At 32.9% G+C, this 25,706-nt stretch overlaps 1 protein-coding gene across 1 annotated transcript in view; it reads right to left on the reverse strand.

Moving 5' to 3' along the window:
* Positions 1–755: 755 nt before the first annotated feature.
* Positions 756–25,706, reverse strand: part of LOC114334701 (uncharacterized) — a 35,855-nt gene continuing 10,904 nt past the window's right edge. The window contains exons 3-6 of the mRNA XM_050643188.1: positions 25,113–25,235; positions 18,079–18,174; positions 12,460–12,509; positions 756–2,373 (exon numbers count right to left, since the gene is read on the reverse strand). Coding sequence (XP_050499145.1) covers positions 817–2,373; positions 12,460–12,509; positions 18,079–18,174; positions 25,113–25,235 — 1,826 coding nt within the window. The 3' untranslated portion in view covers positions 756–816. The remainder of the gene's footprint in view (positions 2,374–12,459; positions 12,510–18,078; positions 18,175–25,112; positions 25,236–25,706) is intronic.

Genomic DNA, 25,706 nt, shown 5'->3' on the forward strand with positions numbered 1-25,706 from the left:
CAGAATTAATCCCGGCTCCAAAAATTATTCTCAGTTTAAATTTTATTGCGGCCGGCCGATCACCGCCGGCTTAGTAATATGCTAGACAAGGACCCATCTGAGGCAGTGCTTCTGCTATAATTTGAGAAAGTGAGAATGAGACGCATATATACTCCCACGTAGGGTAGGTACCTACCGATGTATTTATGAAGAACGCTACAAAGAATTAACTACAAAGATACGGGGTCAGGGCCGTACCTACCTATTTTTATTTTTTATCATAAAAATAAAGTTATTAAGTTTTATAATAAAAATTAAGTTATTTAGCAAGTTTCAAAAAGTTAAATTGTATTTAAATAATTGATGATGAAATAACGAAAATAAAGTTATTAAGCAAATTTCAAACAGTTAAATTGTATTTAAAGAATTGATGATGAAATAACGAAATAACGTAAAGAGTCGATTGATATACCGGTGAGGCACTGCCTCACCTGCCTCATAGGACTAGCCGCCACTGGTCAACAGCTATTTTTCTTTTTGAATTCTGAACAAAACACCCTGATTAGTAGTGACGTCACCATGACGGTACTTGCTGTCAATTTTTGGTTTGTTCAAACTAATTTACTTGAATTAAATATTTACCATATGACATGGGCTTTAATGATAACTTTCAGAGCAAGGCACGGAATCCTAAGGTTTGGAGTTGAGCATTTTCTGAAATCAATGGACTCAAAAATACATGCTATGAGCTTGGTAAGTTCAAGAAAACACAATAATTAGGTAAAATAGTATGTATATTAAAATATAAAAAAAATACCAAAAAGTATTTTGACAAGTCTAAAATAATACCGGATCAATTCCTGCCAATCTATCCCAACTCTCTGGAATCGACTCTGCACCATAAAGAGAACTCTTTATCTTGTTTCTGTCAGTGTCATCTAAAATAATCTTAAAATCAGTCTGCACATCCATTTTTGTACCCTCCTCTTTGATCATAGTAATCCTTTCCATAATCATATCGAAAAAGGCACTGGGTGTCACCCATTTTAGAAAGAATGGATCTGTTTTACAAATATCTTTTGCAGATAGACTGTATTTTCTATCCACCCAGATTTTTAAAAGATCTAAATTAACTAGTTCTTTGACATCGTTGAGACATGAAAAAACTTTTAGGTTTTTTGGAATTGATGTAAATTCAAAAGGAGTCTCCGTTTTTAACATAAATTTTTTCCTTACACCTTCCTGCTTCATATAAGAAATAACATCTAAAATATAGTCTTTACAATCTTCGTTATCTTCAAGTGAAATTAAAAGTGATATTTTCCCTGCTTTCCAAAACACTTTATACAATATTGTAAGATGAAAATCTCTGCAAAAACCTTCTTCCAAAAGATAAGCTTTAATTTGGTGATCAGATATTTTGTTGAAAGCTGTGTCAGACATAGTTACAATTTTTGTTAGAGGATCTATTTTAAATTTTTCTTCTACGGTTGATAAAGAGTTCTCGATTAGCTGGTTAAAAGGCTCACAGAGTTTGCTTAAAATAAACGGTTCATTTTTTATAATAACCACGTCAGTGTTATTAATAACCTTGTTCCAAATGTCAAAGTTACCAGATTTGAAGTTGACCAGCTTTGGCAAAATAGTGTATGGACTAAGCAGTAGTTCACCAATTTTCAAGATAACATCTTTTTTGGATAACATGTAATTTCCTCCTAGTTTACCTTCAGCCCAGTTTTCAATATAATTTTTGTATTGTCTAGCAAACTCAGGTTTTAAATTGGGGAACAGCTTTTTAATTAAATCATTAATTGAATGCGGATATGACCTTTGATTAGTATAAAGATATATTGGAGGTAGGCCGCTGCTGTGTTCAGGCGACATTAAAAACACGTTGTCGTTATCAGTAGACACATTCAAGATGTAATTTTTCTTTGTCATTGGAAATATTTTTACTTTTATAGGTGGGGGTGTCTCCTCCGAAGGTTTTATGAAATGTTTAATCAATTCTGGTTTAATTTCTATTTGTTCTGGAAATTTCGAGCTTGTATTGCATGTCGTAAATATCAAGAAGGTTGTCGATGAATAATTTTTGTGTTGAGTAACATAAGTATACTCTTTTTCCAGAAATATTTTTGCATCCTTTAAATTATCGATAGTTTGGGGTGTTTCGGATATATTTTTACATCTGATAGCATAAGTCACAAATTTATCACTAAAAGTTTGTTCTACTATTATGTCTCCAAATGTGGGCCAGTTTCTGTTGTTGACTGATATGTTGAAATCTGTTGTATTTGGGTCTAACGCTAACCTTATACTCAAGTATGACACCAAGGAATATACGTATGGTTCAAGTCTGTCGAACGCCAAGTTGTCACTGCGAACTTTATATTTCTGAAAAAAAAATTGGTCGTTATGCATATAAAATTGTTTGGAAATTATGTGTAAAATGTACAGTAAGCGCCACGCTAGTAGACACACTGATACCTAATTTCTAGGCGTAAACTAATCCAGCCTGGGCCCAGAGCACGCCAAATAGAATTCTATTTTGCTGACGTTACAAAATAGAATTTCATAATGGGAGAATCGACGGAGTTCTCATAATGGGAGAATCGACGGTAACAGGCAACGTGACGTCACTAAAATATAATTCTATTTGGCGTGCTCCCGCACCTGTTCTCACCTGTGACTTTTATGTCAGTCATGTCATGTGACTGTCATGAACCTATTCAACATATTATTTTATTCATTATTAATTGTTTTTTCATACAAAAAATACTTTAATTAATACTATTTTTACTTTGCTTTAAAAAAACTATATTCAAAGACCAAAAATATTACAATACTTTATAACTTTTACAACTTTAATTCAATTAGTTCATCTCACAATAAAACACTGAAAAACGTTTGTTTTTCTATACTTCCACAAAATTTATTACAACTATGTTATTACTACAGCTGTTTCGGCAAAGTGTCTTTCTCAAGTGATATATTTTACAATGTGTTTGCCTTTTTAAGTCTTTAACTGAAGAGGTTGAGGAGTGGGGAGATGTTTGTCTCGAGTTGGTCATTCAGAATTATATCTGTATTTTTCAATTTATTAATTTCCATTGATTCTAAAAGTGATAGCTTAAGGCCTTTATTTTGAATATGTAGAATTTGAAACTCTTCATTGAAAGAATGATTATGATCTAGAAGGTGAAGTGCGTATGTAGAAGTGTCTGTTTTTCTATTGTTGAAAGCCATTTTGTGTTCTGCTATCCGTTTGTCAAAAGTTCTGCCAGTTTGACCGATGTAAGTTTTCGGACAGTCACCACAAGTTAGTTTGTACACACCACTCTGTAGTTGCTTTCTCTTTCGGCTTTTATTGTTTTTAATATGTTTGCTTAAGTTGTTGTTAGTTCTGAAAGCTGGTGTTATTCCTTTCTTTTTTATGTATCTGGCTATTTTTGTTGTTATTTTGCCAGTATATGTGAGAGAGCAGAAGGTACTGGGTTCTTTCTGTGGTGGTGGATACACTAATTTCGAGGCTTTCTTATGGAGTTTTTGCTTTAAAATGTTGTTAACTGTTTGTTCGTTATAGCCATTGTTTACTGCTATTTGTCTAATGATATTTAGTTCTGTCTCGAAGTTATAAACAATAGCAGTAAACAATGGCTATAACGAACAAACAGTTAACAACATTTTAAAGCAAAAACTCCATAAGAAAGCCTTGAAATTAGTGTATCCACCACCACAGAAAGAACCCAGTACCTTCTGCTCTCTCACATATACTGGCAAAATAACAAAAAAAATAACCAGATACATAAAAAAGAAAGGAATAACACCAGCTTTCAGAACTAACAACAACTTAAGCAAACATATTAAAAACAATAAAAGCCGAAAGAGAAAGTAACTACAGAGTGGTGTGTACAAACTAACTTGTGGTGACTGTCCGAAAACTTACATCGGTCAAACTGGCAGAACCTTTGACAAACGGATAGCAGAACACAAAAGGGCTTTCAACAATAGAAAAACAGACACTTCTACATACGCACTTCACCTTCTAGATCATAATCATTCTTTCAATGAAGAGTTTCAAATTCTACATATTCAAAATAAAGACCTTAAGCTATCACTTTTAGAATCAATGGAAATTAATAAATTGAAAAATACAGATATAATTCTGAATGACCAACTCGAGACAAACAGCTCCCCACTCCTCAACCTCTTCAGTTAAAGACTTAAAAAGGCAAACACATTGTAAAATATATCACTTGAGAAAGGCACTTTGCCGAAACAGCTGTAGTAATAACATAGTTGTAATAAATTTTGTGGAAGTATAGAAAAACAAACGTTTTTCAGTGTTTTATTGTGAGATAAAATGAACTTCCATCAAGTAACGGTCGAATCCATCAATCAATTAGTTCAGAGAAATAAGGGAAAAATATCCTGTTGGTGACACAACCCCCTCCAGGCCGAAACCAAATTTTTTGAGTAGTATGGACATCTATATTAATAACCTATATGTTTCCTGCAGCCGATTTTGATGATATGGGTACATAGTTATAAACAAATGAAGATCAAAAAATGGTAAATTTTCGCTTTTTTCGTCTATAACCAAAAAGTTAAGTATTTTAAACAATTTTGAGAGTGAGAAACTCATCAATCGTATAAAAATCTTCAATATGGAGTTCGCTTAATATGTCTATTCTTATTGGTTGCTTAGAAAATTGCAAAATAATTCATAAATTTTGAGTTTATATAAATATTCATAACTTATGTAAAAATTAACTTAAAGCTTTCTTATTACACGGAATGTAGAGACTTCTGGTGCTTAACTCATACCCTAAATTTCAAATCAATTGGTCAAATAATTTAAAAGGTATTTAATTTGTTTATCCCAAATAAATTTTTTTTGCAACGCTATAAGTCAGAAAATGATGAAGTTACACTAAGGGCCGGTTGTTCGAACGCTAATCAAAACTGATCATTATCAAATATTTAATTACAATTATATTTGATTAAGCGTACTTCTGACAGATGTTGCATTTTGAGGTTATGTTGACTGATTTATTTTATTATTTTGGTTTTAATTTAAAATAAAACATAATTAAACTCTTTGTGATGTTAATTTCTTGTTTTTACTTACAAATCAATAATAATAATAAGCAATTTTTAATAATTTAAGAGCTGCGGCTATATTTTAATTACTGTTTTACCTACAATCAATAACTGATTAGTGTTTTACATGCATTTTTCATGTCGCGATTTGATTCCCATCAAGAAAATTGATTACAATAAATGATTGATTATAATCAACTTCTTGATTAGCGTTCGAACAACCGGCCCTTATACTTTGGATAGTTTATGAAAGAAGAAGATTTATACTATTAATTTAATTTAAAAAATGACAAAAAATAATTCTAAATACTGCAAAATTATTTTAAAATCATGTGAATTAAAAAAAGGGGGGCTAACTTCGTCCCTAATTGTCTTAGGACAATTGTTTTTCTTTCTAAATGTGAACAAATAATTTTTCTACGGGTAACGGTTAAAAAGTTATTCTAATTGTTTATAAGTAAACCAAAAATCGACGTGTTTTGCAAAATAATCTTACACTGTTTAAAATTACTTCTTGTCATTTTTTTTTTAATTAAGTCAATAGTATAAATGTTCTTCTTCCATAAACTGTCAGAAGTCTTAATGTAACCTCATAATTTTCTGACTTATAGTGTTGCAAATAAAACGAATTTGGGATAAACAAATTAAATAACTTTTAAACTATTTGACCAATTGCTTTGAAATTTAAAATATAATTTAAGCACCAGAAGTTTCAGCAATTTGTGTAATAAGAAGGTTCTAAGTTAATTTTTACATAAGTTATGAATATTTATAGAAACTCAAAATTTATGATTTATTTTGCAATTTTCTAAGCAACCAATAAGGATAGACATATTCAGTGAACGCCATATTGAAATTTTTTAGACGATTTATGAGTTTCTTACTCTCAAATTTGTTTAAAATGCTTATTTTATTATAGACGAAAAAAGCGAAAATTTACCGTTTTTTGATCTTCATTTGTTTATAACTATGTACATCATCAAAATCGGCTGCAGGAATCATAAAGGTTATTAATATAGATGTCCATACTACTCAAAAAGTTTGGTTTCGGCCTGGAAGGGGATGTGCCACGAGAAAAATCTTATTTCTCTGGACTAAATAACAACTATAAATTTTAAATACAGCTGTTCTATAATCTGTCAACTTTCTATTTTTATATTTGTTTCTATACATTTTCTGACGTTTGAGACGTCACTAGATATAAAAGAAAACAGTGCAACAAGTGAAGTATCCAGGACTGTATTACCTCAATGTACCCATGTGTCTAGTAGCGTAGCGGTTAATTTTTTTTGTTTTAAAGTTAACGGGAATTGATTTAGACTCATTTATTTTAATATTCCAATTTTTAGTCGATTATGGATTTTATTTATTGATAAATGTAATTTTTCTGCCGTTTCTTTGGCTATTAGTATCACCTATTGCTTGGATAACAGTATCATCTACAAATGTGGCCATACTATCATGGTAGGATCATGCTAGGATAACAATATCATCTTCTGATGATAGATTCTAAAATATCTGTCAAACATGTATTACTTCAAAATCTCTGAATATTGTTTAGGCATGAAAATTTTGAGTTTGTACATAGATTAAACCTTCATGTCATATTTTTTCGAAGGCGTTAGCTACGTCTAAAATATTGTAGAACAAAACTTTCTTTTCTTCTAATGATTTTTCAATTATGTTGGTAATTCTGTGTACCTGATGAATCTTAGAATGTTTATTTCTAAAGCCAAATTGGTGCGTTGGAATCATTTTTTCTCTTCTGTCATTGGTTTCATTCTTTCCAGCAGGAGTTTCTCAAAAAGCTTCGTCATCACTGGTAAACGTAATAATGGTATAAACGAGTAGGAGAAGACTTCATTTAATGATTTCTCTGATTTTTGTATCATTATAACTTCAACTATTTTCCATAAATTTGGGACATATCTCAATATAAATGCAGCATTGATGATGCTGCTCAATTTCACAATGGCTTTACGAGGCAGGTTTTTTAGTAATTTAGACCAAGAGGCAGCGATGAAAAAGCTCTTTGAATTTACTAAAGCTAGATTTTTCACAGTTGATTACTGTGAGTGTGTAGAGAAACATACTGCGGTCGGTCAAGCGAAACGTAGAACAGGGGTTACTGAGAGGGTATCAAAGTTGCTTTCCTACGAAGGTAATTAAATCCATTTACTAAGGCTGAAAATCAGTACAAATATTCTAAATTAAATATAAATAAAAGTTATTATAGTCGGTCAGATGTATGACGGGACAGAGCCGGTCGGTCGGCCCCAATATTCGATTGAGGAAATGAAGCATTTTTACTCGCAATTTTTTCGTCCAGCATGGATTTACTTGAAATTTTCACAGAAGGTAGGGAATAGTCCAAGGATTATTTTCTGTGTCATGCCGTTATCATACACTAAAACCTTAGGGGTGGTTGCCACCCCATCTCGGGGGTGGGAATTTTTTATTACATTTTCACCATGTATTTATATGGAAAGAGTGATTCTAAGAAAAAAATGTTTTTTACATTTTCTTACGTAAAATAACAGTTTTTTGACGAAAATATCGACTTTTTAAAGGGTTTTTTTGAGAATACCTCGAAAAATATGCATTTATTCAAAAAAAACTGTAGATATAAAAATCGTATCTTTTAGTAGCACAAACCCAATTTTTTCCGCCGAATAATATCTTTAAGACCAATGTAAATCGAGATACGGCATGTTAAAGGTTAGCTTTTTTCGTTAAATGCATAATTTAAAATATTCAAAGCCAAATAATGGGAAAAATTTGCATTTTTAGAGGAAAACTTAAGTAATCTTTTTCAAGTATACAATTAGACCTTTAAAAAACTAATAATAAAAAGTTTCTAGCGTGAAAATTTAGCAACTTATAATAAAAAAAATGTCGGTACCTGCTTTTATTTACGAAAAAATCAGTGAAAACAACCCCCTAACAACCTTCCTAATTCACCTTTCTGTAGTTCCTTTTATATTTATATTATCAATACATTTAAGGAGTTTTACCTATTTAAAATGCCTATTTTTGGAAAAATTGGAGTTTAAAGAAAAATGAATTTTTTGCAATTTGGTATTTTTCACCAAGAGTACTTCAAAATATCTCCGAAAATACTGAAGATACAAAAAAAATTTTGAACTACAAAATTGTAGCTTTTTCAATGACTAAAATTACCATGTGCATAGATTTTCATTACAGTGAATATTTAGCCAGATATAGCTGTTTAAATCCTCTATTTACCAGCAAACACCCCCTTATTCGAGCCCTTTAAACTCGTCCCAATTAAGAACTAAGGGATCTTACGGAATTTAATTTATAAATATTTGAAGAAACTTTTATCGCCAAAACGATATAGAATATTTTTCGAGGTATTCTTAAAAAACCCTCCAAAAAAGTCGATTTTTTCGTCGAAAAACTGTTATTTTCAAGCGCGAATAACTCGAAAAATATTAGTTTTACGAAGAAAATGTAAAAAAAATTTTTTCTTAGAATCACTCTTTCCATGGAAATACATGGTTAAATGTAATACAAAATTCCCACCCCCGAGATGGGGTGGCAACCACGCCCAAGGTTTTAGCGTATGATAACGTTATGATATAGAAAATGATCCTTGGACTATTCCCTACCTTCTGTGTAAATTTCAAGTAAATCCATGCTGGACGAAAAAATTACGAGCCAAAATATTTCATTTCCTCAATCGACTATTGGGGCCCACCGACCGGCTCTGTCCCGTCATACAGCTGATCGACTGTAATAACTTTTATTTATATTTAATTTGGAATATGTATACTGATTTTCAGCCTCAGTAAATGGATTTAATTACTTTCGTAGGAAAGCAACTTTGATACCCTCTCAGTAACCCCTGTTCTACGTTTCGCTTGACCGACCGCAGTATGTTTCTCTACACACTCACAGTAATCAACTGTGAAAAATCTAGCTTTAGTAAACTCAAAGAGATTTTTCAGCGCTGCCTCTCCGTCTAATTCTCCAGTGATTAGATCAAATTCTAGAGCTTTCTTAGGATGTACGTTGTCTTTTACTTCATCAGCTACTTCCTTCGGGGATGTTGGTTTGATTCTCTCTTCTGTCTGATGGGGCTCTAACGATATTTTTGATAATTAATTTGGTCATCAGGTTTTCTTGTTCACCGTAGATTTTCCAATAGAGTAAAACAATCTTTGCTAAACCTAAGGAAAGATTTTGAAGAATCTATCATTGCAAGTGATAATAGTAAGAAAATTTTCCGGTACATTCGCACATCTTTATCATCTAAAGTCTCCATACCATTGCTTCAAAAAGCCGACGGGTCTTTATGTTCCTCGAATAAAGAATCCTCTGATGCTTTATCGCTGTTTTTCACTCAGGTTTTTACAGATGAACCTAATGATGCCGTTCCTCAAATAATGTGTCCACGTTTGCATGCAACTCTTAATGACATCTCTTTCACACCGGAGGTAATTAAACAACATTTACGGAAACTACGCAACAATTCATCGCCTGGTTTGGACGGACTAACCTCCTTTTTCCTAAAACAATGCGCAGATTCTGTAGCAATCCCTCTATCCTTTATGATGAATACTTCCTTTAATCAGGGTTATCTCCCTTCATCGTGAAAATTGGCTTCGGTTACTCCTATTTTTAAGAAAGGCAATAAACTTGATTGCAATAATTATCGCCCAATCAGCCTAGTACCTATTGTCAGCAAGATCATGGAAGCCATTATTTCCGAAGCTATGTCTGAGTTTCTCCTTCACGAAAATGTGATTACTCACCAACAACATGGTTTCATTAAAGGTCGTTCAGCAATCACGAATTTACTCCATTGTGTTAACGATTGGTCGTCATCTTTAAACGATCGGCATCCTGTTGACGTAGTCTACTTAGACTTCTCCAAAGCTTTCGACCGTGTTCCCAAGCGTCGACTACTAGCTAAATTGGATCACTTTGGTATCCGCGGAAAGTTAAACCTTTGGATTCAGAATTTCCTATCTGATAGGTATTTCCGAGTTCGTGTTGGGGAAGCATATTCATCAGATAAACCTGTCAAGAGCGGAGTTCCACAAGGATCGGTACTTGGACCACTTCTCTTCTGTGTCTATACAAGCGATCTTCCACTCATTATATCTAGTAAGGTTTCCATTTACGCTGATGATACCAAGTTGTACGTTAATCCTATTGTTAACCAACATGTTCTTCAACATGATCTCGATACAATATTGAAGTGGTACTTGGAATGGTTACTTCCTCTAAACATTGAGAAATGCATTGTACTACACATTGGCAAGAACAACCCGTCACTACCGTACTTTATAAATGGACATCCCTTAAGCTCGGTAACCTCCCACAACGACCTCGGAGTGATAATTAACAGTGACTTAAATTGGTCGGAGCATATTGTGTCGGTGTGTAAACGTGCAAACTCGAAACTATTTCTGATACGTAAGTGTTTTACACGTATTTCTTTAAATTCCATGTGCAGACTTTATTCAATATACGTCAGACCTACTCTTGAGTTTGCAGGACCGGTTTGGAATCCAGATCTCGCTCGTGACAAGGTATTAATCGAAAATGTGCAGCGTAAAGCTACAAGACTCGCATTCGGCCGCGTAAGACCTTGTTATGAAGATAGACTCACCATGGCTCATCTAACGACTTTCGAGCGTCGACGTCTTCGAGGTGATCTAATTTTGTGCTTCCGAATTCTGAAATACAACTTTGGAAACCTAAATACCATGTTTACCATAAACCGAGATGATAGATTAAGAGGCCACCAATACAAATTAAAGAAGGAGCAGGCAATAGCACGGTCCAGAGTAAACTTCTTGCCTAACAGGATATTTAATATTTGGAATAATTTAGATCGAGACACCATATCAGCAACTACAGTGAATACGTTTAAAAACAGACTGGATACGACAATATTTCATACATAAAAATTGCACGATGTTAAATTTTCTATGGATATTTTACTAATATCTCTTATTTTATGTAACTGTCAGTAGTTATTTTACATTGTTATTTTTCTTTGTTTTTGGGCATAATAGGAGCTTGCTCCTCTGCCCTTACTTGTTATGTAATAATAATAATAATTGCAACGTATTTTCTAAATATGTATGTGACAAATTCCTCTGCCATTCGCTCATTACCTTCAACCAATCTACCGTCTTCCAGTTTAATGGGTGGAGAATGGGTTACTGGTCTTTTTCTTATTGGTTATTTCCCATAGAGAGCACTCGGTGCTGCTACCATACATCAACTCTCTCAGGCAAAAACTGATTGGCTCATTTTTTATGTTTTGAATCTCTCTTTTAAGTTTTTGACTAGCATTGTTCAAATTTGTTTTATCCTGGGGAGCTCTGATTTGTTGCCACTTCCTTCTTAGTTTTCTGTTATCTTTAATTAACTTTTTAATGTTTTCTGATAGTTGCTTCCTTTTACTGATCTTAGAGTAGGAGTGATTTCCTATGCTAATTTTTATACAGTGCTAGTCAAAAGTCCGTACCCCCCCTCTTATCTTTTGAACGGTTTTACCTATAATAGTGAAATTTGGATGGAGGAAATTAACTGACGTAAGCTTCTTAACTAGTTATGACAGGTGACCTAATAGTGACAGATGACGTTACAGAGCCACTGTGACCGATAATTTTAAATGGGACCTTATGGCAAGTGATACCTCGTTTGAAAGGTATTCAAAATACCTACTCAGCCATACTAATTTTTTTGTGTTTTAGTTGATTTTGATTTTGGTGAATAAATTAAATAAATATAATATTGTAGCTTCGCATTTAATTAATAAAAATTCAAATGTACGCCTATGGTTTTTTTGTCAAAAAAGTTGACGTTTTTCGATTCTCTAGTAGTTTTTACGTCAACGTCAACCTTTTTGACAAGTAATCATAGGCGGAATTTTGAATTTTGAATTAATTAAATGAAACTACAATTTTATATTTATTTCATTAATTCGTCAAAATTAGCTTAAACTTAAACAATATTAGTATGACTGAATAGGTATTTTCAATACCTTTCAAACGAGGTGTCACTTGCCATAAGGTCCCATTTAAAATTATCTGTCACAGTGGCGCTGTAAAGTCATCTGTCACTATTACGTCACCTGTCATGACTAATTAAGAAGCTTACGTCCGTTTATTTCCTATCTCCAAATTTCACTATTATAGGTATAACCGTTCAAAAGATACGAGGGGAGGTACGGACTTTTGACTAGCACTGTATATTTTTGTAACAAACAACTCAACTTCCTTATTTTGTTGTTCAGGTTTTCGAAATATAAATAAAAATATAGTTTTTAACCAAATTACGCGTTGTACCTATCAATTATTATTGAGTTAATAAGTACATTTAAAATTATTTTACCTTTCTATCAAATGTTTCTTCCTCTGCTTCATTTATTGTAACGGTCGCCTCTAAAAATTAAATAGAAAAAATTATTAGGTACATTCAACTAGTAATATCTAAAATCTAAAATATTTAAATAAAAATTCTATAGTCTTGAAGATTGAGTTGGTCCACAAAAAAAAAAAAAACAAAATATGGGTTAAAATATTTTCTTCTTCTCATATTTTCCCATGACAGTAGAGATCTGGATTGTCTTTTACCCGCATATTCTTTTTTTCTATCAATAAGTCATTAGTCACCAAAACAGGTCGATTTTTATTTTTATTTTTTGACATATCTATCATACTAGTGACGTCATCCATCTGAGTGTGATGATGTAATCGATGATTTTTAATGGGAATAAGGGTCGTGTGCTAGCTCATTTGAAAGGTTATTTAATTCTCTATATAGTAGTATAAATATTAACGTAATTATTTATACAGGGTGTCCAAAACAACTTTTTTTAAATTAAATTAATTGACACAAAAAATGAATGTATGTCATTTATTTAATTCATTATTTATATTTTACTGATTTCATAAAACAGAAAAAATGTTTATTTGACAAATAAACATTACTTTTAGCTTGAATTCAATGTTCAAGCAGCCACCTACCTGCCTCTTGGAAGTTTGAACATTTATTTAAGCAAAAAGCAAGGTTTATTTGTAAAATAAACATGTTTTTCTATTTTCTGGCAGCAGTAAAATAATTTTGAATTCAATAAATTACATACATTCTAACTTCATGTCAATTAATTTAATTAAAAAATATGTTTTTTGGACACCCTGTATTAATATTTATGGTAATGTATATATTGCTATATAGAAAAATTAATAGCCTTTCAAAATTGAGCTAGCACACGACCCGTCATCATCATCTTGGTGCTACAGCCCTTAGAGGGCCTCGACCTTCTCTAGCTTTCTACGCCATTCTGTTCTGTCCCTTGCTTACATTTTCCAGTTGCAGACTCCGATCTTCTCGGCATCTTGTGTTACCCCGTCCATCCACCTCAGCTATGGTCTACCCCGTCTTCTCATTGCGCTGTTAGAATCTTTTTTGTCATGTTCGATTCAGGGGCCGGCTCAGCAAACGACCCCTATTCTCGTTTAAAAAATCATCGATTACCTACGTCATCACGTCCAGATTTATGGCGTCACTAGGATGATATAATATATACCAAAAAATCATAATTTAAAAGTACAAATTGACCTATATCGGGATTTTTCCTTAAAGTCGCCGCTGACGAAATGACTAATTTATTCTACATATTTGCACCATACTGTATGCTCAAGAATTGTGTCAGAACTTTTGAAGCTCCATTGCATCGGGTAATCGAGGTAATTAACATAAACTTTTAATGATGAAATTAAAAGTATTTTAAATGAAATACACAAACCAGCAAAATAAAGGAACACCTTAAAAATGGGACATGTTTGAGGTCTCGAATCTCCTAAACCAGTTGTCCGATTTGAGTGATTTTTTTAGTATGTTAGCCTTATTATTTAAGAATATCGGTGTAATAATATTGTAGCTAGACAGGTAAATGTTATTTTATACCGGATGTAAAAATCATACTGTGTTCTTTCCTTAAAGTTCGGAACACCATGTGGAATATACTAGTCTATATAAAATATTGAAATTAAAACTCAATTATTGTCATTTTTTAACTGTTTTTTTAACATTGTCATTTTATATTCATTTGCTTATGTTGGATAATAAAAAAGTTACGTACTTTAACAACTAGCCATGTTCTTCATCAATACGGGGTGTTTCTAAATAAGTGCGACAAACTTGAAGGGATAAATCTGCATGAAAAAATAATGAAAGTTTACTTTATAAGCATATATTCGCAAATAATTCGTTTGCGAGATATGGGATGTTGAATTTTTTCTTGCAAACTGACGATTTATTTATTGCTCTAAAACCGGCTGAGATATGCAAATGAAATTTGGTAGGTTTTAAGAGGTAAATATTGCGCATTTTTAAATACAATTAAAAAATTTATATTCACCATTGGCGTGCATATGGGTAAAAACATTTTGGATATATGCCCGTATGCACGCCAATTGTAAATAAAAAATTCTCAATTGTATATCAAAAAATGCACAATAACGACCTCTTAAAACCTACCAAATTTCATTTGCATATCTTAATCGGTTTTAGAGCAATAAATAAATCGTTAGTTTGCAAGTCCATATCTCGGAAACGAAGCATTTGTGGACATATGTTTATAAAGTAAACTGTCATTATTTTTTCATGCATGATTACCTCTTAAAGTTTGTCGCACTTATTTAGAAACATCCTATATTGATGAAGAACATGGCTAGTTGTTAAAGTACCTAACTTTTTTATTATCTAAGATAAGCAAATGAATCAAAAAATAAAATGTTAATAATGCTTAAGGCTACAATACCTACAGTACAAGCGAGACATGGGTCACAAATAAAAGACATGAAAGTGCCATAAATGCAGCAGAAATGAAGCAGCTGAGAAAAATAGCTGGAAAGACGAAGATGGACAGGGAAAGAAACATCAGAAACGTGCTAAGTCAGGAACCTATAGGGTAAAAATTGAAGAAAGAAAACTGAATTGGTTTGGACGTATAACTAGGATGAACGAAAACAGACTAGTAAAGAAGGTGACAGATGCCAAAAGACAGAGGAAAAGAAGAAGGGGCAGACCTAAAAAGGGGTGGATGGAACAAATCGAGGAAATCGGGACAAATAGGGGGAAAACAGTGCAACAGATGAAGGAAATGGCAGGAGACCGGAAGGCGTGGAAGAATTGGGTAAAAGATGGATAGGTGATACCAAAGTCCGACGCTCTTATAGGGCATAAGGACAACGAGAAAAAGAAGAAGATAATGCTTAAGGCTACAATACAGTTTTAATTTGACTATTTTATATAGGCTAGGGCTAGAATATTCCACACGGTGTTTCGAACTTTAAGTAAACACAGTATGATAATTACAACCGGTATAAAATGACATTTACCTGTCTAGCAACAACATTATCACACTGATATTCTTAAATAATAAGGCTGCAACATACCAAAAAAATCACTAAAATCGGACAACTGGTTTAGGAGATTCGAGACATCAAACATGTCACATTTTTAAGATGTTCCTTTAATTTTGCCGGTGTGTGTATCTATTTAATACTAAATGTTATGGTTATTTAACCATAACCAAACCATGAACAAAAAAAAAAGAGGAAACTGAATAAGATATTCCTAAGAAACTGGGAATTAACGGATAAGTCTAATGTGCCATTTACTTGAAACAACCTGTATTTACAATATCTAAAATTCTTGGTAGAAATAATATTTTTACCATCCAAATAAAAAGTGTGACAACATTGCAATACCCTTCTACTATAATAACTATATAACAACATATAAACAGACACCAGTTAATTCTTATGCATGGTAGTAATAGTAGTAGTAATAATTATTATAATCTATTAGCCTTGTGAATCCACATTTACTTTTTCCTTGAATCAAGTATTTAACTGAAACCGCTTGTAATAATTTATTCTCAGAAGGAGTTGTGCAAAATATGTTATTTTTAACGATCAACTGCATTTTCATTTTAACGTTATCAGGTTGCTATAAAAATAGAATTTCTTATCGCAGTACTTCATCAATAGGTATATATGAAAATTTTTAAATGTTTTATTTCTACCTAATCTTTATAGACCAGGCCATTTAGCAATAAAAACACCGGAATAAAACAATTTTTAAATACAGCACCTAGAGACTTTTAACTTTTTGCATTGTGTTCAGGATAATGTCAAGAAAAAAGTCTACTATAGAAAAATGGGTGGAAATGGATAGTTGCATTTTAAAGTTCTCAAAATGCATCCAAAAGGGCATAAACCTGTCAAGATAATCATCTTAAGTGCCTGATTTTGTTACTTAAGGGGTTTGGAGTTGCTGAACACAAGGAGTCCTGATAGAGGTTCAGATTCTCCGTTTATCCTCCAGGTTTCTCCAGGTCATTAACTTCAGTCTACATGAACTAGTATTCAACTTCAAGTAAAACAAATATACAGGGTGTTAGTAAATAAGTATGAAAAACTTTAAAGGGTAATTCTACAAGAAAAAATAATGACAGTTTGCTCTATAAACGTATGTCCGCAAATGTTTCCTTTCCGAGATACGGGGTGTTGAAATTTTTATTTCAAACTGCGAATTTTTTTATTGCTCTAAGACCGTTTGAGCTATGGAAATTAAATTTGGTGGGTTTTAAGAGGTAGTTATTGCGCATTTTTTGATATACAAATAACAATTTTGTATTCATCACTGGTGCGCCTACGGGTAATGGTCTAAATTTTTTTAAAGAAAAAAATAGTACACCACTGGGATATTTTAAATTAAAAATTATTTTTGTATTCCACGTTTAATTTATGATAAAGAACATTCCTATCTTTTTTTCATTTCGTAATAAATTATCAAGAACTCTCCAATATAATAATACCAAACTAGAACAATAACAGAAAATATTTCTAAAAAGATTTTAACTACGCACAAGACTACAACAAATGTTCAAAATTACCTCCTTTAAATGTGGCAGAGTAATTTTATATTCACCATTGGCGCGCGTACGGGTAATGGCCTGAATTTTTTAAAGAAAAAATAGTACGTCACTGAGATATGTCAACTTAAAAATCATTTTTAAATTCCTCGTTAAATTTAAGACAAAAAATCGTTCTTGTCTTTTTTTATATGGCGCCGTTTTTATGCAAAAAAATAAAATATCTTAACGTTTACAAAGTATTTGAAATACATTTCTATGCATATCTACCTCGAATAATTTGTCAGCGTTAAGTTGTTTTATTTTTTCGTATAAAAACGGCGCTGCATATGAAAAAAGACAAGAACGATTTTTAGTCGTAAATTGAACGAGGACTTTAAAAATGATTTTTAATTTGACGTATCTCAGTGGCGTACAATTTTTTTTCTTTAAAAAAGTCACACCATTACCTGTACGGGCGCCAATGGTGAATATAAAATTATTCTGTCACCCTTAAAGGAAGTAATTTTGAACATTTGTTGTAGCTTTACACCTAGTTAAAATCTTTTTAGTGATATTTTCTGCTATTGTTCTACTTTGGTATTATTATATTGGAGAGTTCCTGATAATGTATTAAGAAATGAAAAATACGCGCGAAGATGTTTTATTTTTTCGCATAAAAACGGTGCACCATACAAAAAAAAGGTTCTTTTTCATAAATTACACGCGGAATACACAAATAATTTTTAATTTGAAATATCTCAGTGGCGTACCATTTTTTTCTTTAAAAAAATTCGGACCATTACCCGTAGGCGCGCCAATGATGAATACAAAATTTTTATTTGTTTGTCAAAAAATGTGCAAACTTCTTAAAACCCACCAAATGTAAATTTCATATCTCAACCGGTCATAAAACAATAAAAAAATTGGCAGTTTGAAATAAAAATTTCAACACCCTGTATCTCGGGAACGAAACACTTGCGGACATACGTTTATAGAGCAAACTGTCATTATTTTTTCATATAGAATTACCGTTTAAAGTTTTTCATACTTATTTACTAACACCCGTATAAATAATTTCTTACCGTCAAGTTTGGAAGGAGACATAGTAGAGTCAATAATTGACATTGACCGTAGCTGCCATTTTTGCATCCATATTGATTGAGTTTTCTCCTTATATTCTGAAAACAAAAAATATTAAAGTCAATAAAAACGGTATTGGTGACAGCATATTCATTCATGTTTTTTTTTGAAAATTGTTTTAATCGGTTTATAGTAAAAATGAACTTAAAACTTAGTTAATAATTACACTTTTATAAAAAGAACTTTTTATAATTCCAAGTTTTTATTATTTATACGACACAATATAAGAACAGTATTATAAAAATAATTATTTTTCAAATTAAAACGTCAATTTTAAAACCAAAAATGATTTCCGATACTGGGAATCGAACTCCAGGCTTTTGGGTGAATACAAGGTAACATAGCTTCTAGACCATATTCGACGTTAGGTGTGGAGATAAATATTTCTTCTTCTTCTTCAGGTGCCATCTCCGCTACGGAGGTTGGCAATCATCATAGCTATTTTAATTTTTGAGGCAGTAGCTCTAAATAGTTGTTTTGAGCTGCATCCAAACCATTCTCTCAGGTTCTTCAGCCATGAAATTCGTCTTCTTCCGATGCTTCTTCTGTCACCTATCTTTACTTGCATTATAAGTCGCAGGATGACATACTTCTCGCCCCGCATCACATGTCAGTTTTCTTTCTTTAATTGTAAGTTCAACTTCATTCTCTTTACCTATTCTTCTCAGTACTTCATTGTTTGTAAGTCTATCTACCACATGGAAGACATGGACTACATGTTTAGAAAACTAAAGAAATAATATGAAAAATGGGTCCCCAATATGAATATGCCAAAGACAGAGTATCTTAAAATAGGGGATGATGAAGAAGATCCAGAGTTAGAAATTAGAACCACAAATAGATGTAATGAATACAAATATTTCGGATCTATAATATCCAAAGAAGGCACTACCAAAAGAGACATCGAAAAGAGAACGCAGCAGGGCAAAAAAGCGGTAAACATTCTAAGCTCTCTACTGTGGTCTAAAGATATAAGACAAAAACGAAATTGACAATCTATCGTACCTTGGTAGAGCCAATTATGACTTATGGGGCAGAAGCTTGGCAGATGACAAAAAAGATAGAAAAAGAATAGAAGTAGTAGAAATGGATTATCTAAGGAGAGCGTGTGGTATATCTAAAAAAGATCACATCAGGAATGAAGATATTAGAAGGAGGACACATACTGTATATACCAGTGTAGATAGAATTGAAACTAGACAACTAGTGTGGTATGATCACGTGAAACGAGTGAATGAAGATAGATGGCCAAAGAAAGCCTTGAAATAAATACCACACCAAAGAAGACGAAGGGGAAGACCTTCAGTTGCCTGGGAAGAAAATGTACGGCACATCATGAAATATAGAGCCATCAAAGAAGACGAATGGATGGACAGAAAACGATGGCGGTCGAAATGCTAGAAGCAGCAGAGGCTGTAGGAACCTCGCTTGTAGATAGAAGTCTATCTACCCAGGAAACCCTCAAAATTCTTCTATAGGTCCACATTTCAAAGGCGTTAAGTCATCTCATTGTGTCTACATTTAACGTCCATGATTGCATTACATAGTATAGTACACTGTATACGTAACATTTTGTTAGGCGTACTTTAAGAGCTAATGTTATATCTTTGCTACATAGGACCTTTTCCATTTTCATAAAACTAGAACCTGCTTTTTCGATTCTGACTTTGATTTCTGCAATGTAGTCATTATTTTCTGTTATAAGTGTTCCTAGGTAAGTGTACTTTTTTACTCTTTCGATCTGCTGACCCTCTACTATCAAGATTTCATTATTATTATGGTTGTTTTTACTAATTTTCATAAACTTCGTCTTTTTGATATTGAGAGAGAGAGAGAGAGTCTTTACTCCCTACTACACCTTACTATTTTACTCATGAGTCTTTGCAGGTCTTGTAAACTATCGGCTATTATTACTGTATCATCTACATATCTGATGTTATTAACTCCATTTACTCTTATGCCGACTGTTTCATCTTCCAGAGTTTCTCGCATTACCTCTTCAGAATAAGCGTTAAATAATAGAGGTGATAGTATGCAGCCTTGTCTGACTCCTCTATTTATTTCCATTTCTTCAGATGTTTCTTTTTCAATTCCTTCTATTGTTCGCTGACTGTAATAGAGGTGTGTTATTAGTCTTAAATCTCTTTCACCTATGTTTTTAGTTTTCAGAATTTCCATGAGTCGATCATGTTTTACTTGATCAAACGCTTTATTGTAGTCTATAAAACAGACGTAAAGAGGACGGTTAACATCCAAACATCTCTGTGTCAGCACGTTGAAGCAGAATAATGCCTCTCTGGTACTTATACCATTGCGGAACCCATATTGAGTGTCACTAATATTCAGCTCCAGTTTAGAGTGAATTCTGGCGTGGATAATTTTCAGCAGAATTTTCAAGGTTTGTGACATTAAGCTTATGGTTCGGTAGTCACTGCATTCTTTGGCATTCACTTTCTTTGGCAAACACACAAATGCTGATGTCAACATTTCTCTAGGGATGATTCCCGTAGTATAGATAGCGTTGATAAATATTTGGTAGGTACATAAGTTCTACTGCAACAGTATTAAAACAGTGCAACAGTATTAAAATAACTATGATTTTTTTGGAATAATAATACTCAATGCATCCATGTAAAACCTCTTGCATTGCCACCGAGTTCTGAGCTATTCTGAAAATCTCAGATTTCTACCTAGTCGGAAAGTATGTTTAAAATATATTTAAAGATTTTTTTCGGACAAAGTGACAATGAAAAAATGGATATAAAAACGTTTTAAAAATCAAAATCCCTTTCTTAAGTTAATTTGAATAGTAGCAGAGTTACTCAAAACTATTACGATCTAAATCCTAAAATTACTTTTGTATCCCCTCCTTACATTAGGGATGTTACTCCTAAATTGAACAGAATTTTTAATCAATACATAAAAAACATTAAATTTGCATTTGCAGGCACCACCTTGATGCTGAAATTATTGTATAAACTATTAAAATGTAGAGTTCCTAAATCTGAGCAAAGTGATGTAGTTTATAAACTGAGTTGTTGGTTTGTAAAGGAGCATATAGGTCAAACGTCACACAAGTTCTCTAGTTGCCTAGCAATACATGAGAGTGATATCAGGTCATATCCAGAAAGGTGTTATTCAATTTTACATGTGCAGACGACACTGCAATTGCTGCAAAACACATGAACCTAGATATAGCTGTAAGAAATCTACAGACGGCATTGGATACAATAGAAGAATGGAGTATCCAATGGAAAATAGCAATAAATCCAGATAAGACCCAAGCGGTTATCTTCAAAAAGAGAAGAGATAACCCAGAAGAACAGCTAACATTGCAAGACAGACCCATCGAATGGCAAAACGAAGTTAAATATTTAGGAGTCACAATGGACCAAGGTCTTACATTCACATCACATGTCAACGCAAAAGTCCAGAAAACAGCAGCGGCCAGATCGGCAATAAGAGGACTCACAGGAAGAAGAAGCAAATTAGCTATGAAAACAAAATTAAGACTGATAAATAGCATTATACTGCCAATAATTACATACGCATCTCTTGCATGGGATCACATAAGTCAAAGTAACAAAAAGAAGATACAAGCGGCACACAACAACTGCCTCAGAGAAGCTGCAAACGTACCCAGATACGTCGCCGAACGGTTCTTATTTAGAGACCTAAAACAAATAAGAGTACTGGATATTATGGAAGAAAAAGCCAGAACAAAATTTGCTGAGCTAGAAGACCACCCAAACCGAATCTTGCAAGAGATATTAAGGTATGATGTGTACCATAGATGGAAACATAGGAGACCCAAACAACAAATATTAGTAAATATATAATAAAGGCTAGATAATCGTAGCTCTATCAAAAGAAGACAACTTGCTCACCTTTGGCATCTCATTATATTTATTAATGTTGATTTTTATAATTTTCAGACATCCCTCAAAAAAAAATATACAAAAAACTTCAAAACGGCTTCAGCCACTAAACAAATCAATAAAATATTAACAATAGGCGAAAGCCACAAAAAAATATTAGTAACAAAACCCAAAAAACGGGTATGAGGGGCCCACATCCTCGAGCGCCGAGTCGCCGAACTGGACATAGCCCAGAGCGGGGACTCGGCGCCCGAGCAAGCAAAACAGATCGAAGATAAGTCACTAGAGATAGCGGGAATAGAGCGCCTCACGCTGGCCTGCATTGATCGGGATAGGATTTCATATGGGAGTCCGTGTACCCAAGACTCTCATATGATAAGCACTTTGCTGATTGAGAGCCCCTATAGCGCATCAGAGTGCTATCGGGGGGTAAGTGGATGGTCTGGAGCATTGAAGCGGGGTGGAGTGATTCCTGCTTACGGGAGTTAATCCTCCTCGCCCCAATGAATTGTATCACCCGAATGTCATTCTCTAGGGGTGAGCAAGTCTCTCAGGCTGGGTTAAATCACTATGCTTGCTTGCTTGCTTAATTTTACATGTTAGTGAGACTGAACATTCTTTTGATTTCTCAAATGGAAATCTAGTGTACATAGAGGAATTACTCTAAGATATTATTTTTAGAAATGGACCACATATTTTAAGAAAATACATCAATTCAATCAATCAACTTCAAGATGAAGGAGCAACAGCCTTTTGAGAGACTGTTTGGTGAAAAAGAGCAGAGAAAAGTTTTGACCGAAGTCGAAAAGTAGCCCGATCAAAGAACAATCTGACCCCCCAAAAAAAAATAAAGGTAGGATGAAAATTTGGAAATAGGTAGTTAAAATTGTCTGTTATTATATAAGAAAAAGTTTACAATTCTACATCCCCTCCATTTTACAAAAATGGATAAACCCCTTCTCGGGAGTGAAAAATATACATTCAAAATAATTCCGGAATTGGATAAAATGGCTAATTCTAAACAACTTTTGTACTATAGAATTTTTTCATTAAGTCAATAGTTTTCGAGTTGTTTGCGAGTGAATACATAGTTCATTTTTAACAAGAAAAAACATGTTTTAGGACGGTTTTTCGCAAATATCTCAAAAAGTAAGTATTTTATCGAAAAAAATATTCTTAGCAAAAATATAGCAAAAAAACAAATCCAAAATATTCAGAAAATCAAAACGTACATTTTATTACTGTTTAAAATTTTTGGTATTACTAACAATTTTTAAGTTAACTTGAAAAAAATTGGAACTTTTTTTCAAAATTAAAAAAAATGTTTTATTTTAAAACCAATTTTTTTAAAAAATGAGCACTTTGAACCAATGAAACTTATAGATCATATAAATAATACGTTAAGTAAAGTAACTTGTAAAGCGGTAACGAATAATTTTATTTGGGAAGCTAATTAGGGGACGATTTTCGCGATTTTTTATCAAAAAATAAAAGGGACCAACAATATTTTGAGCGTAACTCACGTACTTTTAATGTTAGAAGTTTTTTTTAAAACAAGAATACACCTTTTTTAAACACTTTTAAAAAGTTGTAATGAGTTTTCCCCGAAAAGTACTTCGTTTTTTGGTAATTTCACGTTGAAATGTTCGATTTGGAATTTGACGAATAAGAACCTACTTTTCATTAGCTACAACTCTGCTTCTACTGAGTCTAGAGTCTTCACGCCTACACCATTTTTTTCATGTTTTTATAAGCTATATTTTTACTAAGAATATTTTTTTCGCTGAAATACTTACTTTTTGAGTTATCTGCGAAAAAGAGTCCAAAAACATGTTTTATTTTTGTTAAAAATCAACATATTCACTCGCAAATAAATCGAAACGTATTGACTTAGTGAAAAAACTCTATAGAAAAAAAGTTGCTTAGAATTAGTCATTTTATCCAATTCCGGACTTATTTTGAACATATTTTTTTTCACCCCCGAGAAAATATTTTGCACCCCGTATTTCCCAATTTTTGTAAAATGGAGGGGATGAAGAATTGTAAACTTTTTCTTATATAATAATAGACAATTTCAACTACCTATTCCCAAATTTTCATCCTTCCTTTATTTTTTTGGAGGTTTTCGAAAAGTTTTGCGTTCATTAATCGGGCTAAAGGCCTGATTGAACAACGAGCTGAAGTAAGACCGAGACTTAGGTATCAAGGAAACTTAAAGGAGAATTTAAGATCTTTTGGAGTTAAAGCAGGAAAAAGAGTTACCAGAAACATGGGTTAATGGAGGATTGTTCCGAAGAAGGCTTTCGCTCATAAAGAGCTGTGATGACGATGGATATTTATTAGCCTTATCAATTTTTTTATAAATGTCACAATATATTTTAAAATAAGACAACAAGCAATTTCTTAAAACACATTTCTTAAAAAAAACGATTGTTGTAATTTACGTAGAACTCGAAATATCAAGCACAGAAACCTCATCGAAATTCAATCAATAATATGGCAAAAATTGCTTTAAAATTATGTTAAATGTTAGTGGTTCACTAATATATAGATACATACTGTGGATATTTTCTCTTATGTGCTAAATAACAAGAAGTAAATAAACTTAACTTTATGTTAGATAACAAATCTGTTTGAGTGCTTGATAATAAACTCAAGTTTACGATGGGCCTCTTTAAGGTTCTTAAAAATCTCATTTTGTAATGGGATTTTCAAGAATTCTCTTTTGATAGAAAGAGTTTGATAAGTTGGCCTAATTTTACTGTAAATATTAAGTTATTAAAATAAAAATGTATACCATTTTTATTCAGTTGCAATGCGAAGGAAAAACTGTCTCATTTTTCACTTAGTACAGAGAGCGCAAACCAGCCCTCTAAATTGACGATTTTCGACTCTAATTGGAGTCATCATCAGAGAGGCGTAGGCTTGCTGTTCTCTGCTTGCTGTTCTCTGCCCCAAGTGACGAAACTCCGAGAGTTTATCTTCTCATTGCAACTAACGTTATGAAGTAGGTTATGAAATCTACCTAGCGACATCTGCTAAAAAATGTTATTAAATTATTATTCAAAAATTAAATAAAAAATATTAGTGACACCTACCTTCGATTTTGGGTAAATGTTTTTCAACTTCTTTCTTGTGAGATTTACTCTCAACATGTCTTCGCAAGAATTCTTCACTGGTCAAGGTCTTGTTGCAGTCCTTACAGTTGTATCTGTTCTGGGCTAAAAAGATAAAAAACTATTATTTCATGATAATTAGTACGTAAGAAAATAACTTAAGTGAACACTGTTGGCCACAAAAGCATTGGTTGCTTGAGCCACCCTGCATAAAATTTATCAGGAATCTTTCTGTTTTCGATTACAATGACATCTGTAAGTATCTTTGTTTTGTAAGTAGCTATCCCCATTCCAGTATCCCCCAGAAAGGTCCGACGCCCAGCATCTGAACTAAAACCTGAGAGCCGTTTCGCACATCTACAATTGAGAGCTTGCTCTATTTTCCATAAAGCCCCATATCGACCACCTTATTGGCTTGGACGGCAGAGATGTTCGAATAATTGCAAATTTATATTGGAAACAAACAACATCAGTTTTAGTAGATGGTGTGGAATCACAGGCACTTAATATTAAAAGAGGAGTACGGCAGGGATGCCTCTTGTCACCCATGCTTTTCAACGTTTACTCCGAAAGAAT

This window comes from Diabrotica virgifera, chromosome 2 (assembly GCF_917563875.1).
Source record: "Diabrotica virgifera virgifera chromosome 2, PGI_DIABVI_V3a".
Taxonomy (NCBI): domain Eukaryota; kingdom Metazoa; phylum Arthropoda; class Insecta; order Coleoptera; family Chrysomelidae; genus Diabrotica; species Diabrotica virgifera.